The sequence below is a fragment of the Scyliorhinus canicula genome, chromosome 4, assembly GCF_902713615.1.
Source record: "Scyliorhinus canicula chromosome 4, sScyCan1.1, whole genome shotgun sequence".
NCBI classification, from domain to species: domain Eukaryota; kingdom Metazoa; phylum Chordata; class Chondrichthyes; order Carcharhiniformes; family Scyliorhinidae; genus Scyliorhinus; species Scyliorhinus canicula.
This window is the reverse complement of record NC_052149.1, coordinates 71,959,857-71,974,241: the sequence shown is the minus strand read 5'-3', so window position 1 is coordinate 71,974,241 and position 14,385 is coordinate 71,959,857. Positions and strand designations below refer to the sequence as shown.

Below are 14,385 nucleotides of genomic sequence, written 5' to 3'. Positions count from 1 at the left end.
AGATCACACCCAAGAGCTCCTAGAAGTATATGAAAATAAGAGTAGCTAATGTAAACATTCAACTCTTAGAAGGAGAAACATGAGAAATTATCATGGAGCATGAGAAAATGGCAGAGTCATTGAACAAATCTTTGTGCCTGCACTCACAGTAGAAATAAATCGTGTTTGACAACTTTATTAGAGATTTTTCAGGGTTTAGTTTCATAGAATCCCAACAGTGCAGAAGGAGGCCATTTAGCGCCAACCCTCTGAACGAGCACTCTACCTAGACCCACTCTCCCCCAACCCCATGTAACGTTTGGACACTAAGGGGCAATTTAGCATGGCCAATCCACCTATCTTGTGCATCTTTGGACTTTTGGTGAAAACCGGAGCACCTGGAGTAGATAATGGGAAGCCAATATATTTAATATACTTCCTTCCCAAAAGGCATTCGATAAAGTGCCACAGAAAAGGTTAAAATTGAAGGTAAGGGCTCATGGAGTTGTGGGTAATATAGTAACATGATTGGAAGATTGGTTAACGGATAGGAAGCAGAATAGGGATTAAACAGGATATCTTCAAGTTGGCAAGTTGCCTAGAAGAATGCCACAGGGATCAATGCTGGGATCCCAGCTATTTATAATCATGAACAACTTAGATGAAGAGATCAAGTTTGCTGATGATACAAAACTAGGTGGGAATGTAAGCTATGAGGGAACACAAGAGGCTATAAAGAAATATACACAGCATAACTATATGGGAAACAAGGTGACAAAAATAGTGTAATGTGGTGAAGTGTGAAATTATTTACTTTGATAATAAGAATAGAAAAGCAGAAGATATTTTAAAATACATGAAACTTTAAAATGTTGATGTTCAGAGAGACTTGAGCATTTGTGAACAAGGAACATGGAAGTTAAAATGTAGGTACAGCTCGCAATTAGGAAAGCAAATGGCAATTTATTGCAAGGGGACCAGAGTACAAGAACAAGGAAGTCTTGCTACAATTGTATGGCAATTTAGTGAGTTCAAAACTGGAGTACTGTGCAGTTTTGGCATGATTGGGGGCGGTTCAACAAAGATTCACTCGATGAGCTCCTGGATGATAAAGCTGTCCTGCAATGAGTGCTTGGCAAATTCAGCATGGACTCTCTGGTTTAAAAGAATAAGAGGTGATCTCATTGAAAACTACAAGATTTTGAAGGGGTTTGACAGGGTAGACATTGGGAGGCTGTTTCTCTGGATAGGTAATATAAAACACAGGGCCACAGCCTCAGCTTAAGGGGTTATTAAGAGCAGAGATGAGCAGAAATTTCTTCGCCGAGAGGGTTGTGAATCTTTGGAATTCTCTACTCCAGATGGTTAAGGATGTTCCATCAGTGAGTTTATTCAAGGCTGATATAAGACATATTTTCTATTTCTCAGGGAATCCAGCGATATGGGGAGCAGATGTGAAAGTAGAATTGAAGCAGAAGTTCAGCCTTAATCATGTTGAATGGCGGAGCAGGTTTGAGAGGATATAAGCTCTACTCCTGCTCCTTTTGTTTATGTTCTAATAGGTGATTGTGTGAGTAGTCAATTTCAGCAAGAAGTAATACGACATAGCTGATACTGCACTAAAGTAATGACAATGATTATCCAATAACCTCACCTGCTGTCCAGAACTAGCCCATTTTCAGGGTTGCGTATATTGTAGATTGCCACATTTCCATCATAGTGACCTACAGCCAGCAGATTAGGGCTGTCTGCAGAAAACTCTAGAGCGGTAACACCACTTTCACAGTAATAGATGCGCTCAGGCCACTAATGTAAATACAGAAGTATTTTATTTAGTGAGGAAAGTAGAACTAAATCTAGTAAGTCACATTTTTACTGAAAATATTGTTCTTCTAATGAAATCTAAGTCACATAAATAAAAATTGAGAGATGTAAAGTAGGCTGCAGGCTCATATTCAACAATTTTATGCATCTAAGGCTTTAAAAAAGGAAATATGGGATGCAATTGCTCCTTCTTAAAGAGGTAAATAAATTGAAATAATTTTTCTGGCTCTTGGAAATGCTCATCTCATGCAAAAAAGGATAAAAAAAGGATTAATATATATATATATAATATGGAATCACAAAAATGTTTCAGGGTGAAAAGAATAGCAAATATTTATTTGTTCCATATTTGTGAGGATTTTCATAGTCTCTCTCTCTTCGGGTACCTAAGAGGGCATTAGGGACCATGTTAGTCTTGCTCTAGAGGTGTGGATCATCTACGTTGATGATACATTCAACCAGCTTGTGCTTGTAAGACTCTTAAAAAGATCATCGTCAACCTCAATCTCTTTTACTATCAATATTTCTGATAGAGGGCTGCATTCTTCGCCACCTGCGGCCAAAAAACACAATCTCGGTGTTACGATACTCCTGTCCCCCTGCTGGTGGCTGCATCGAGGTTAACATCCTGCGCCAGCAGGAGGATGCAAATGGACCTATTTGCTTCCTATGGATGGGCTGGGCACCGGTTTCTCCAAGCCCATGTCAATCTCCGGTCCTCTGGGTCGGGATTCACGTGGGCGAGAATTGGCGCAGGTATTTCCCAGCGTGGCCCAGGCTTGGTGGGCCTTGTGGTCGGTCAATGTGGCAACACTTTTAGAGAGTTTCCCCCAAATTCCATCGGAGGGCCACCCTCTCACCCCACAATGCAAATCCTGCCCAACCTACCCCCAGCAAAGATCCCCCGAACAGAAACCCCCCATTGCAGATACTCCCACCAGAAAGTCCACCATAAGAGAAACCCCCATCAGTGAGCCTTTGATTACAGAGACCACTACCTTAAACTCCCCAGAGGAGAGAACCCCACCAGAGGACCCCCCCCCCTATTTACAGAGACCCATGCCTAGGTAGGGTGCTCTTTCAGAGGGTCTGTGCACACATTTAAAAAAAAATAATTTAGAGTACCCAATTCATTTTCTCCAATTAAGGGGCAATTTAGCATGGCCAATCCACCTACCCTGCACACCTTTGAATTGTGGAGGTGAAACCCATATAAACACAGGGAGAATGTGCAAACTCCACACGGACAGTGACCCAGAGCCGGGATCAAACCTGGGACCTCGGCGCCATGGAGCAACAGTGCTAACCATTGCACCACAGTGCTTCTCGGGGGGGGGGGGGGGGGGGGGGGGGGGGGGGGGAGGTCTGTGCAGACTTGATGGACCAAATGTCCTTTTTCTGCACTGCAAGGATTCTAAGAGAACCTTTGACTCACTGAAAACTCAGACTCTCCTCAGAGGCAGAAAATAAATCTGGAGATAGAAAAAGCATATAAGAAAGACCATATTACAATAACCATGGGGGACTTCAATATGATCTTTATGTCGTCTTTGTCGACAGGAATAGTGCCGGAAGACTGGAGGATAGCAAATGTTGTCCCCTTGTTCAAGAAGGGGAGTAGAGACAACCCTGGTAATTATAGACCTGTGAGCCTTACTTCGGTTGTGGGTAAAATGTTGGAAAAGGTTATAGGAGATAGGGTTTATAATCATCTTGAAAAGAACAAGTTGATTAGCGATAGTCAACACGTTTTGTGAAGGGTAGGTCATGCCTCACAAACCTTATTGAGTTTTTTGAGAAGGTGACCAAACAGGTGGATCAGGGTAAAGCTGTTGATGTGGTGTATATGGATTTCAGTAAGGCGTTTGATAAGGTTCCCCACGGTAGGCTATTGCAGAAAATAAGGAAGTATGGAATTGAAGGTGATTTAGCGGTTTGGATCAGTAATTGGCTAGCTGAAAGAAGACAGAGGGTGGTGGTTGATGGCAAATGTTCATCCTGGAGTTCAGTTACTAGTGGTGTACCGCAAGGATCTGTTTTGGGGCCACTGCTGTTTGTCATTTTTATAAATGACCTGGAAGAGGGTGTAGAAGGATGGGTTAGTAAATTTGCAGATGACACGAAGGTCGGTGGAGTTGTCGATAGTGCTGAAGGATGTTATAGGATACAGAGGGACATAGATAAGCTGCAGAGCTGGGCTGAGAGGTGGCAGATGGAGTTTAATGCGGAAAAGTGTGAGGTGGTTCACTTTGGAAGGAGTAACAGGAATGCAGAGTACTGGGCTAATGGCAAGATTCTTGGTAGTGTAGATGAACAGAGAGATCTCGGCATCCAGGTACATAAATCCCTGAAAGTAGCCACCCAGGTTAATAGGGCTGTTAAGAAGGCATATGGTGTGCTAGCCTTTATAAGCAGGGGGATTGAGTTTCGGAACCACAAGGTCATGCTGCAGCTGTACATAACTCTGGTGCGGCCACACCTGGAGTACTGTGTGCAGTTCTGGTCACCACATAAAAGGAAGGATGTGGAAGCTTTGGAAAGGGTTCAGAGGAGATTTACTAGGATGTTGCCTGGTATGGAGGGAAGGGCTTACGAGGAAAGGCTCAGGGAATTGAGGTCGTTTTCGTTAGAGAGGAGAAGGCTGAGAGGTGACTTAATAGAGACATATAAGATAGTCAGAGGGTTAGATAGGGTGGACAGTGAGAGTCTTTTTCCTCGGATGGTGATGACCAACACGAGGGGACATAACTTTAAATTGAGGGGTGGTAGATATAGGACAGATATCAGAGGCAGTTTCTTTACTCAGAGAGTAGTAGGGGTGTGGAACGCCCTGCCTGCAACAGTAGTAGACTCGCCAACTTTAAGAGCATTTAAGTGGTCACTGGATAGACATATGGATGAAAATGGAATAGTGTAGGTCAGATAGGCTTCAGATGGTTTCACAGGTCGGCGCAACATCGAGGGCCGAAGGGCCCGTACTGCGCTGTAGTTTTCTATGTTCTATGTTCTATGCAGGTAGACTGGGAAAATCAGCGGATTAGCTGAAAATTAGCGGATCCCAAGAAAAATAATTTGTGGAATGTCTACAAAATGTTTTTTTTGGAACAACTTGTGGTAGAGCCCAAAAGGGAATAGGCAATTCTGGATTTGGTGATGTGTAATGAGGCAGACTTGATTAGGAAACTTAAGGTGAAGGAACCCTTGGGGGCAATGACCACAATATATAGAATTCACCCTGCAGTTTGAGAAAGAGAAGCTGAAATCAGATGTAATGTAAATAAGGGTAACTCCAAAGATATGCGGTAGGCGCTGGCCAAAGTTGATTGGAAGAGGGGCCTAGCAGGGAAGATAGTTGAACAGCAATGGCAGGAGGTTTTGGGGGTTATTCGGGAGGGACAACAAAAATTCATCCCAAGGAGGAGGAAACATGCTAAGGGGAAGCCGAGGCAACCATGGCTGACGAGGGATGTCAAGGACAGCATAACAGAATCATAGAATCAGAATCACAGAAATATACAGTGCAGAAAAGACCCATCGGCCAATCGAGTGCACCATCGCAAGAAAGACCCTGATCTGCACATCCTAATCCCATTTGCCAGCACTTGGCCCATAGCCTTGAATGATAACAGAATCACAGAAGAGTAAAGAAAAAACAGGTGACATAGTGGTTAGAACTGGTTAGAGCTGCTGCCTCACGGTGCCAAGAAACTAGCTTCGATCCCGGATCAGGGTCACTGTCCGTCTGGAGTTTGCACATTCGCCCCATGTCTGCTTGGGTCTCACCCATCAACCCAAAGATAAGTAGAGTAGGTGGAATGGCCACAATAAATTGCCCGTTAATTGGAAAAAAATTTAAAAAGTAAAAGGAAAAAGCATATAAGGTGGCGAGGATTAGTAGGAAGCCAGACGATTGGAAAGCCTTTAAAAGCAAGCAGAGGACAACTAAAAAAGCCTAAGGGGGGAGAAGATGAAATATGAATATAAGCTATCTAGTTATATAAAAGAAGATTACAAGAGTTTCTTTTGATATATAAAGGTAAGAGAATGGCAAGAATGGACATTGGACCACTAGAAAATGAGGCTGAAGAAGTAGTAATAGGGAACAAAGAAATGGCACAAGAACTCAATAGGTACTTTGCATCAGTCTTCACGTGGAGGACACCAGTGGCATACCAGAATTTCGAGAGAGTAGGGGGCAGAGGTGAGTGTAGTGGCCATTATTAAAGAGCAGGTGCTGGGGAAAGCGAAAGGCCTGAAGGTGGATATATCACCCAGACCGGATGGACACTACCCCAGGGTTCTGAAGGAGATAGCTGAGGAAGTTGTGGAGGCATTGGTGGTGATATTTCAGGAATCACTGGGGGCAGGGAGGGTCCCAGAGAATCGGAAAATGTAACACCCCTGTTTAAGAAGGGAGGGAGGCAGAAGACAGGAAATTATAGGCCGGTTATCCTGACTTCAGTTGTTGGTAAAATTTTAGAGTTTATTATTAAGGATGAGATTATGGAGCACTTAGAAGTGTACAGTAAAATAGGACTGAGTCAGCATGGATTCGTCAAAGTAGGGAGGCTGCAGAAGGACCTGGACAGGCAAAGAAGTGGCAGATGTGAAAAAGTGTGAGGTAATGCACTTTGGTAGGAATAATAAAGGTGTAGACTATTTTCTAAATGGGAGAAGGCTTAGGAAATCAGAAGCACAAAGGAACTTAGGAGTCCTAGTTCAGGATTCTCTAAGGTTAACATGCAGTTTCATTTGGCAGTTAGGAAGGCAAATGCAATGTTAATATTCATGTCGAGAGGACTAGAATACAAGAGCATGGATGTACTGTTGAGGCATCTCATCCAGTCCTGCTGCATTATCAACTTCAGCACCGACAGTCTATTCAACATTTTCTCATCAATTTTGCACTCTTCTAGGGTCAAGGTTTCCTCGTTTGTCACCATGTCCTAGGTAGCATCTACCCCTTTGGTAAAGATGGATACACATTTAACCCTCAGCCATGACCCAAGCCTCCATGTATAAATTACCTTTTAGGTCCCTAATCGGCCTTACTCCTGTTACCACCCTTTTACTATTTAAATACCAATACAAGACTTTGGGATTCCCATTTATATTGATGACCATTCTTTGCTCATAATACCTCTTTGTTTGTCTAATGTGCCCCCCCCCCCCCCTCCCCCCCCCCCCCCCCCCCCCCAACACATCCCTCGAACTTTCTGTATTGCCGCTTGGTTTGGTTCTCCAATGTATTTTCTACTTGACATCTGTCGTAAGAACACTTTTTCTTAATTTCTATCTCCTTTTTCTCTCAGGGAGCTCTGGATATGTTTACCCTACCTTTCCCTTTTAAGGGAATACACCTTGACTGTGTCCGGACTATTTCTGTTCAGAAGGTAGCATATTCTTCAGCTACAACTTTTTCCACTACCTTTTGTTCCAGTCTAGCTCTGTTCTTGCCCCATTGAAGTCGGCTCTCCCCCAGTTAATTATTTTGACTCTGGATTGCCTATTATTCTTTTCTATCATTGTCCTAAACTTTAAAACACAACGATCACCATGACCAGCCCTCATAGGATGATGTCAACAAGTGGCTGAACTTTCCCTCACGTATGACTACACATTCAAATGAGGGTCATCATTAGGATTAAGAGACTCAAGTTCTGGACGCTTTGTGTTTATTGTCCTCACCTGATGAAGGAGCTACACTCTGAAAGCTAGTGACTCCAAACCTGTTGGACATTAACCTGGTGTTGTAAGACTTCTTACTTTGTTGTACTCAGTGGCCTTGGCAATAACTATGGATATCCAGTCCTTGCATGTATGCCCTGACCACAGGCATGGTGCCTTTAATGTCATGACCAGTGCACTGGAAATATGAAGGTTTGGTGCGACTTAGCATCTACAGAAGACACAACTCATGCATGGAGATGAGAGAAAGACAGTGCTGCAGATGTCTTTGCTTGTCTCCGTGAAGAACCCACAGTGCATAGAGTTGGAGGGCATCGAATGCCGGATTCCCTGAAGGTTACCACCGTACTGAACTTTTTTTGCCTGAAAATCCTTTCAGGGCTCCACTGGGGACCTTTGCAGAATCTCACAATTGCCGACACGCAAATGAAAAAGGGACGTGAACGATGCCCCTTGTTGGGCCCATGATACCCCTGTACAACAGACATGGCCATTGATTCTTGGACCCAGCTTTATTTCTGACATGCCTCTGTAAGAATCAGATGCTAATTAAGACCATATGCAAGGCAGCTCCCAAAGGTAATGGAATGTTGCCTGAATGCACAACATAAAGGAGCCAACTCATTCTCTGTGCATTAGGCCCTTGAGGCCAGCACTCAGCTGAACCATGCTGTGTGGTTTAAGCAAGACAGTTACAGGGTGCTCCTTCAATCGACCACAAATTGCTGTGTGAACTCCTCTCACATGCCCTGAGACTCCTTCCTGAACAATATTTTTCCAGTTTGTTTTTCAAACAGTCATTGCAAGGTAAGCTCGAATATGTTACTGCTGACCTTTGCCTGGGGGACCAGCTTCCAAACACCCCCTCCTCCATCTTCATTACCTCTTAATTTTCCTTTCCCCTATAATTATTCAACCTCTCCCTGTTACTCTTGAACTCAACATTATTCATGTTAATATTCCTGTGGCCCCCCCTAAACCCCCCTCACCAACCCCCCATCTCCCGCCACATCATCCCCCGACAACATATCAGCGATCCTCCACCAGAGTCCCCCTACCAGAGACCTCTCTCATATCAGAAACCCCCCCCATATCAGAGACAACCCCTATCAGAGTTCCCCCCATATCAGAGACACCATCCCATCCATCCATCTCTGACTGGAACCTAAAGAGCAGAAACAGTGAAAAATCACTTCTTTTGCACTTATCGGTCCTTTACACCTGCTGCCTCTGAAATATGTATCGAAAGCTGCAGCTGTTAGAAAGTCAAAACACATCACAGGGCTTTAAACCACCTCAGATCCTTTGATCTGCAAGGCTTCTATTCATTTTCAAGAGAAATAGTTGTTAGTAGGCTGTAATAGCTTCCAGACAGCCATCTAGCTGGATTGTTTTTTTCATTTCCCTCACTTGGGAATGCATCTCATAACCCTGCTGTGAGCAATGTTTCTAAGCATCAAGGAGCTAAATGCTTTCATTTCCTCTTTTTCTTAGTAGAAAACACTTAACTTTTGATGTGGCCAGGAGTTGTCAATCATAGCTAGATGTATATAAATGCTGCTATGAGAGGGAGAGTCGGGTGCGATTCTCTGATGTGAGATCAGGTGGGATTCTCTGATGTGTGGTCTGAGGGAGAGTCTGATGGGAGTCCCGTGGGGGTCTCTGCTGGGGGGAGGTCTGGTGGAGGTCTCTGATGTGGGGTTTCTGGTGGGGGCATTGGTGGGGGTGGTCTGGTAGGGACGTCTGGGGGGATCTGAAGGGGGGATCCATTGGGATTCTCTGATGTGGGGTTATGGTGGGGGTCTCTGAGGGGGGACCCAGTGGGGGTCCGGTGGAAGTCTCTGATGGGGAGGTCTGGTGGGATTGGGGGTGAGGTGGACAGGATTTGCGTAGTGGGGTGAATGGGGGCCCTCTGATGAGACACTTGGGGACATCTACCTTAAATACTTTCCCCTTGACCCCCCCACGAAGTTCACTGCATCATGGCCATGCTGGAATTTACTTGCACCAATCCACGCCCGTGTGAATTCCGGCCCAGGGGACCAGAACATAACGGTGGAGTGGAGAATCCAGTGCCCAACCCGTTAATAGAATGAAAATGGGTTAAAATGACCCATTTGCATCTTCACACTGACGTTAGGCACAATCCTCGATGCCACCACCAGTGGGGGCTGGAGCATCCAAATGGCGCTGGTCCCATTTTTCCCAGACAGGAGATTCTCTGCCGCATCGGGAACTCTGCTACTGGTGGTGGAGAATACCCCCAGTATGTTGTAAATAAACGTTAGTTATTTCATACCAAGCTGATGAGCCAAAGCTTTTACAATTTACCTAAGCATGGCAGTGAATATTCTCAATTGTTAGTTCAAAAGAGCCTCGGTCAGTGATGGATCTGTACTTTGTTAATATATTTATGTGGCACGCACTATATATTAATCGACATGAGGAATTGAACAAACGAATATGATATAAAATAGGGTTATTAGTTAGAATAATGTAGATGTGAGCCAGTCTGATAGTAGTGAGTTCACAAACAAAGGACAAAGGGATTCAGGAAGCATGGCCAGGAAGGGGAGCCTCGTGGAGGATGGGGAAAAGGATGCTGGGTAACAAGAGGCCCAGGGTTGAGGAATGCGAAGTGAGCCAATCAGGATATATGGCCAGGTCCGGAGGTGTATAGGATGACCTATAGGAATCTTGTATGTGAAACTTGATGCCATTTGAATGATATTTGCAGAGATTTCTTTGTCTCCGATTTCACTCGGTTCTGGGGCTTCAGAAGACTGCCTGTGTGTTCTGAATCTCTGTGGAGCGAGTCAGCCTTGCAAGTTGGTTAAAAATAAATAATACTATACCTACAAATCCATTTTGAGTTTTATTGAGGCCAGACTGATGTGTAAAGAACTCAATATTGTCAGACAGAACTCGAGACTGAGCTTCTTGGATGAAGTCAAGTATAGCTTTATTTGTGTCAGTTTTAAAGTCTACTGATCAAGTTAAATTTTTATGAGAACACAGAATCTAGAAAGTTGTTTGTCCAACTCAAATACAGATGGGTGAATTGAATTCAAAATACAATTCAGTTTGTGGTAATTTCTTCAGATCAAAATGTACAATACAAAAATGAAACAGAAGAAAATAGCTGTTTGCAAAGCAAAGTAAGAATAGGTTGGGTTAAAGATGAATTCAGAGCAAAGTGGGAGGAAGAATTGGGAGAGGGTACTGAGGAGGGGTTCTGGTGTGAGGTGCACCGGAGGGTGAACGCCTCGACCTTGTGTACGAGGTTGGGGCTGATACTGCTGAAGGTGGTGTATAGAGCGCACTTTACAAGGGCGAGGATGAGCCGGTTCTTTGAGGGGGTAGAAGATGTGTGTCAGCATTGCGGGGGAGGCCCCGCAAACCACGTTCATATGTTTTGGTTCTGTCCAAAGCTGGAGGATTACTGGAAGGAGGTGTTTAGGGTAATCACTAAAGTGGTGCACGTGAAACTGGACCCGGGCACTCGGGAGGCCATATTCGGGGTATCGGACCAGCCAGGGTTGGAAACGGGTACCGAGGCAGATGTCGTCGCCTTCGCCTCGTTGAACGGCCGAAGCCGGATCCTGTTAGGGTGGAGATCAACCTCTCCACCATGTGCCCTGGCGTGGCGGGGGGACCTGCTGGAATTCTTACACTTGAAAAGGTCAAATTTAAACTGTGGGGAAGGATGGAGGGGTTCTACAATTCATGGGCGTTATTCATTATGCACTTTTGAGAATTGGATTGGATCACATCGAACATTGGGGGCTGGGAGGGTTGGGGAGACGGGGACTGTATGTGTTAATGGTGACTATGGTTGAGACCTGATTCCTTTTTGTCATTTGTTTATGTTAACATGCGGGCCAATGTCTGGGGTTTGGTGGGAGGATGGGATCGTTGTTATTGATATGCAGATTTACATTACATTTGTTACTGATTATTGTTTATTGTTGGGTGTAAATTTGGGAGAAGATGTGAAAAAGGAGGAGAATAAAAAAATATTTTAAAAAACAAGATGAATTCAGAGAGAGAGAGTTGATTTTGGAGAGAGCAAAAACAGTTCTACCTCGGTCTCATAAGGAAATCATAATCTTTTGAGGTTCTGTCCCCTTTCTGACTGTGTTTGGATTAAAATAATTATAATTCATCTAATTTGCCGAAATGTTTGTCTATCATGTTTTAAGAGATAATGTGGCATGGGACAATTTCTATGTTTCCATAATATGGTGTGATCGAACCACCTGTTTCCCACCATGTTTTCCAGAACTGGGATGTTTGCCCAGTAATGATAACAATGAGTCTATTCTGCAACATGAATAGTCAGTTTTCAGACTGACTTCCTTATCTGATCTTTCCCATGCTCTAAGCATTCTTTGCTGTAAAGGCTAATATATGATTTTTAATAGTATGTCACTAAATCATTTCTTCCCTTAAACTTTTATTGCCTATATGAAAAGTAGGTTTCTATCAGTCTGTTACAATTTGGTATCCAGAAAGAAGCATCATGGCAACTGTTTTTTTAAAAATAATTTTTATTGAAAAACTTTGAATTTGTACAACAACATCGAACCATAATAAAATTCCAACAATACCAATAGCAATCATAAACATTCGCCCCTTCTCAATGCACAACACAACATATTAACAACAACTTAAATTAACACAATGTTAAGTTACATAACCGTAGAAAAAGAAATAGAAACTATAATAAGGAACACCCACCCTCCTCTCTCTCTCTCTCTACCCCCCCCCCCCCCCCCCCCACACCCCGGGTTGCTGCTGCTATTGACCAAGATACCTACCTTTGAGTCAGGAAGTCCAGAAAAGGCTGCCACCGTGTATAGAACCCTTGTATTGATCCTCTCAGGGCAAATTTGACCCTCTCCAATTTTATAAATCCCGCCATGTCACTGATCCAGGTTTCCACACTTGGGGGGCCTCGCATCCTTCCAGCAAGATCCTCCGCCGGGCTACTAGGGACGCAAAGGCTAGGACACCGGCCTCTTTCGCCTCCTGCACTCCCGGCTCTACCGCAACTCCAAAAATCGCGAGTCCCCACCCTGGTTTGACCCTGGATCCAACCACCCTTGATACCGTCCCCGCCACCTCCTTCCAGAATTCTTCCAGTGCGGGCATGCCCAGAACATATGGGCATGATTCGCTAGACTCCCCGAACATCTGGTGCACCTGTCCTCACCCCCAAAGAATCTACACATCCTAGTCCCGGACATATGGGCCCGGTGCAGCACCTTAAATTGGATGAGACTAAGCCTCGCACATGAAGAGGAAGAGTTGACTCTCTCCAAGGCATCCGCCCAAGTTCCGTCCTCTATCTGCTCCCCAAGTTCCCCCTCCCATTTAGCCTTCAGCTCCTCCACTGACGACTCCTCCACCTCCTGCATTACCTTATAGATGTCAGACACCTTCCCCTCTCCGACCCACACCCCCGAAAGCACTCTGTCCATCGCCCCCCCGCGATGGCAGCAAAGGTAACTCCGCTACCTGTCGCCTAGAAAACGCATTTACCTACACGTATCTGAACATGTTCCCTTGGGGGAGCCCAAATTTATCTTCCAGTTCCCCCAGGCCCGCAAACCTCCCGCCAATAAACAGGTCCCTCAATTTACTGATGCCCACCCTTTGCCACCCCCTAAATCCCCCATCATTGTTCCCCGGGATGAACCGATGATTTCCACCCAATGGAGCCTCCATCGAGCCCCCTGTTTCCCCCCTATGCCGTCTCCACTGTCCCCAGATTCTTAGGGTCGCAGCCACCACCGGGCTCGTGGTATACCTCTTAGGAGAAAGCGGCAACGGCGCCGTTACCAAGGCACCCAGGCTCATACCTCTGCAAGACGCCATCTCCATTCTTTTCCATGCCCCCCCTCCCCCCCTCCATCACCCATTTACGCACCATTGACACATTGGCCGCCCAATAGTACCCCAAAAGGTTCGGCAGCGCCAGCCCGCCTCTATCTCTCCCTCGCTCCAGAAATACCCTCTTCACTCTCGGAGACCCATGTGCCCACACAAAGCTCAAAATACTGCTAGTCACTCTCCTAAAGAAGGCCCTGGGGATGAAGGTGGGCAGGCACTGAAAGAGGAACAAGAACCTCGGAAGCACCGTCATTTTGACGGACTGCACCCTACCTGCCAACGACAATGGCAGCATGTCCCACCTCTTGAACTCCTCCTCCATCTGATCTACAAGCCTGGTGGGATTATGCTTGTGAAGAGTCCCCCAGTCCCTGGCCACCTGCACCCCCAGGTACCTAAAACTCTCCCCTGCCCTCCTAAGCGGGAGCCTACCAATTCCTTCCTCCTGGTCTCCAGGGTGCACCACAAACACCTCACTCTTGCCTAGATTTAGTTTATAGCCTGAAAAGGTCCCAAACTCAGCTAGCAGCTCCATCACCCCCGACATCCCTCCCACCGGGTCCGCCACATACAGTAACAGGTCATCGGCATACAACGACACCCTATGTTCCTCCCAACCTCGCACCAAACCTCACCACCTCCCTGAATCCCTCAACGCCATCGCCAACGGCTCAATTGCTAATGCAAACAACAAGGGGGACAGGGGGCAACCCTGCCTGGCCCGTCGGTAAAGCCAGAAGTACTCCGACCTCCTCCCATTCGTGGCCACACACGGCATCGGGACATCATGTAGCAGCCTCACCCATCTAATAAACCCTTTACCAAATCCAAACTTCCCCAACACCTCCCATAAGTACCCCCACTCCACTCTATCGAAGGCCTTCTCTGCATCCAGCGCCACCACTATCTCAGCCTCCCCCTCAATCGCCGGCATCATGATGACATTCAACAATCTCCGCACATTTGTGTTCAGCTTCCTTCCCTTCACAAACCCTGTCT

At 45.5% G+C, this 14,385-nt stretch overlaps 1 protein-coding gene across 1 annotated transcript in view; it reads right to left on the bottom strand.

Annotated features, from left to right (window-relative positions):
* The window catches only part of dnai4 (dynein axonemal intermediate chain 4), a 277,873-nt gene that overhangs the window by 97,801 nt on the left and 165,687 nt on the right, over nt 1-14,385 (bottom strand). The window contains 1 exon segment of the mRNA XM_038794441.1: nt 1,634-1,785. Within this exon segment, the coding sequence (XP_038650369.1) occupies nt 1,634-1,785 (152 nt within the window).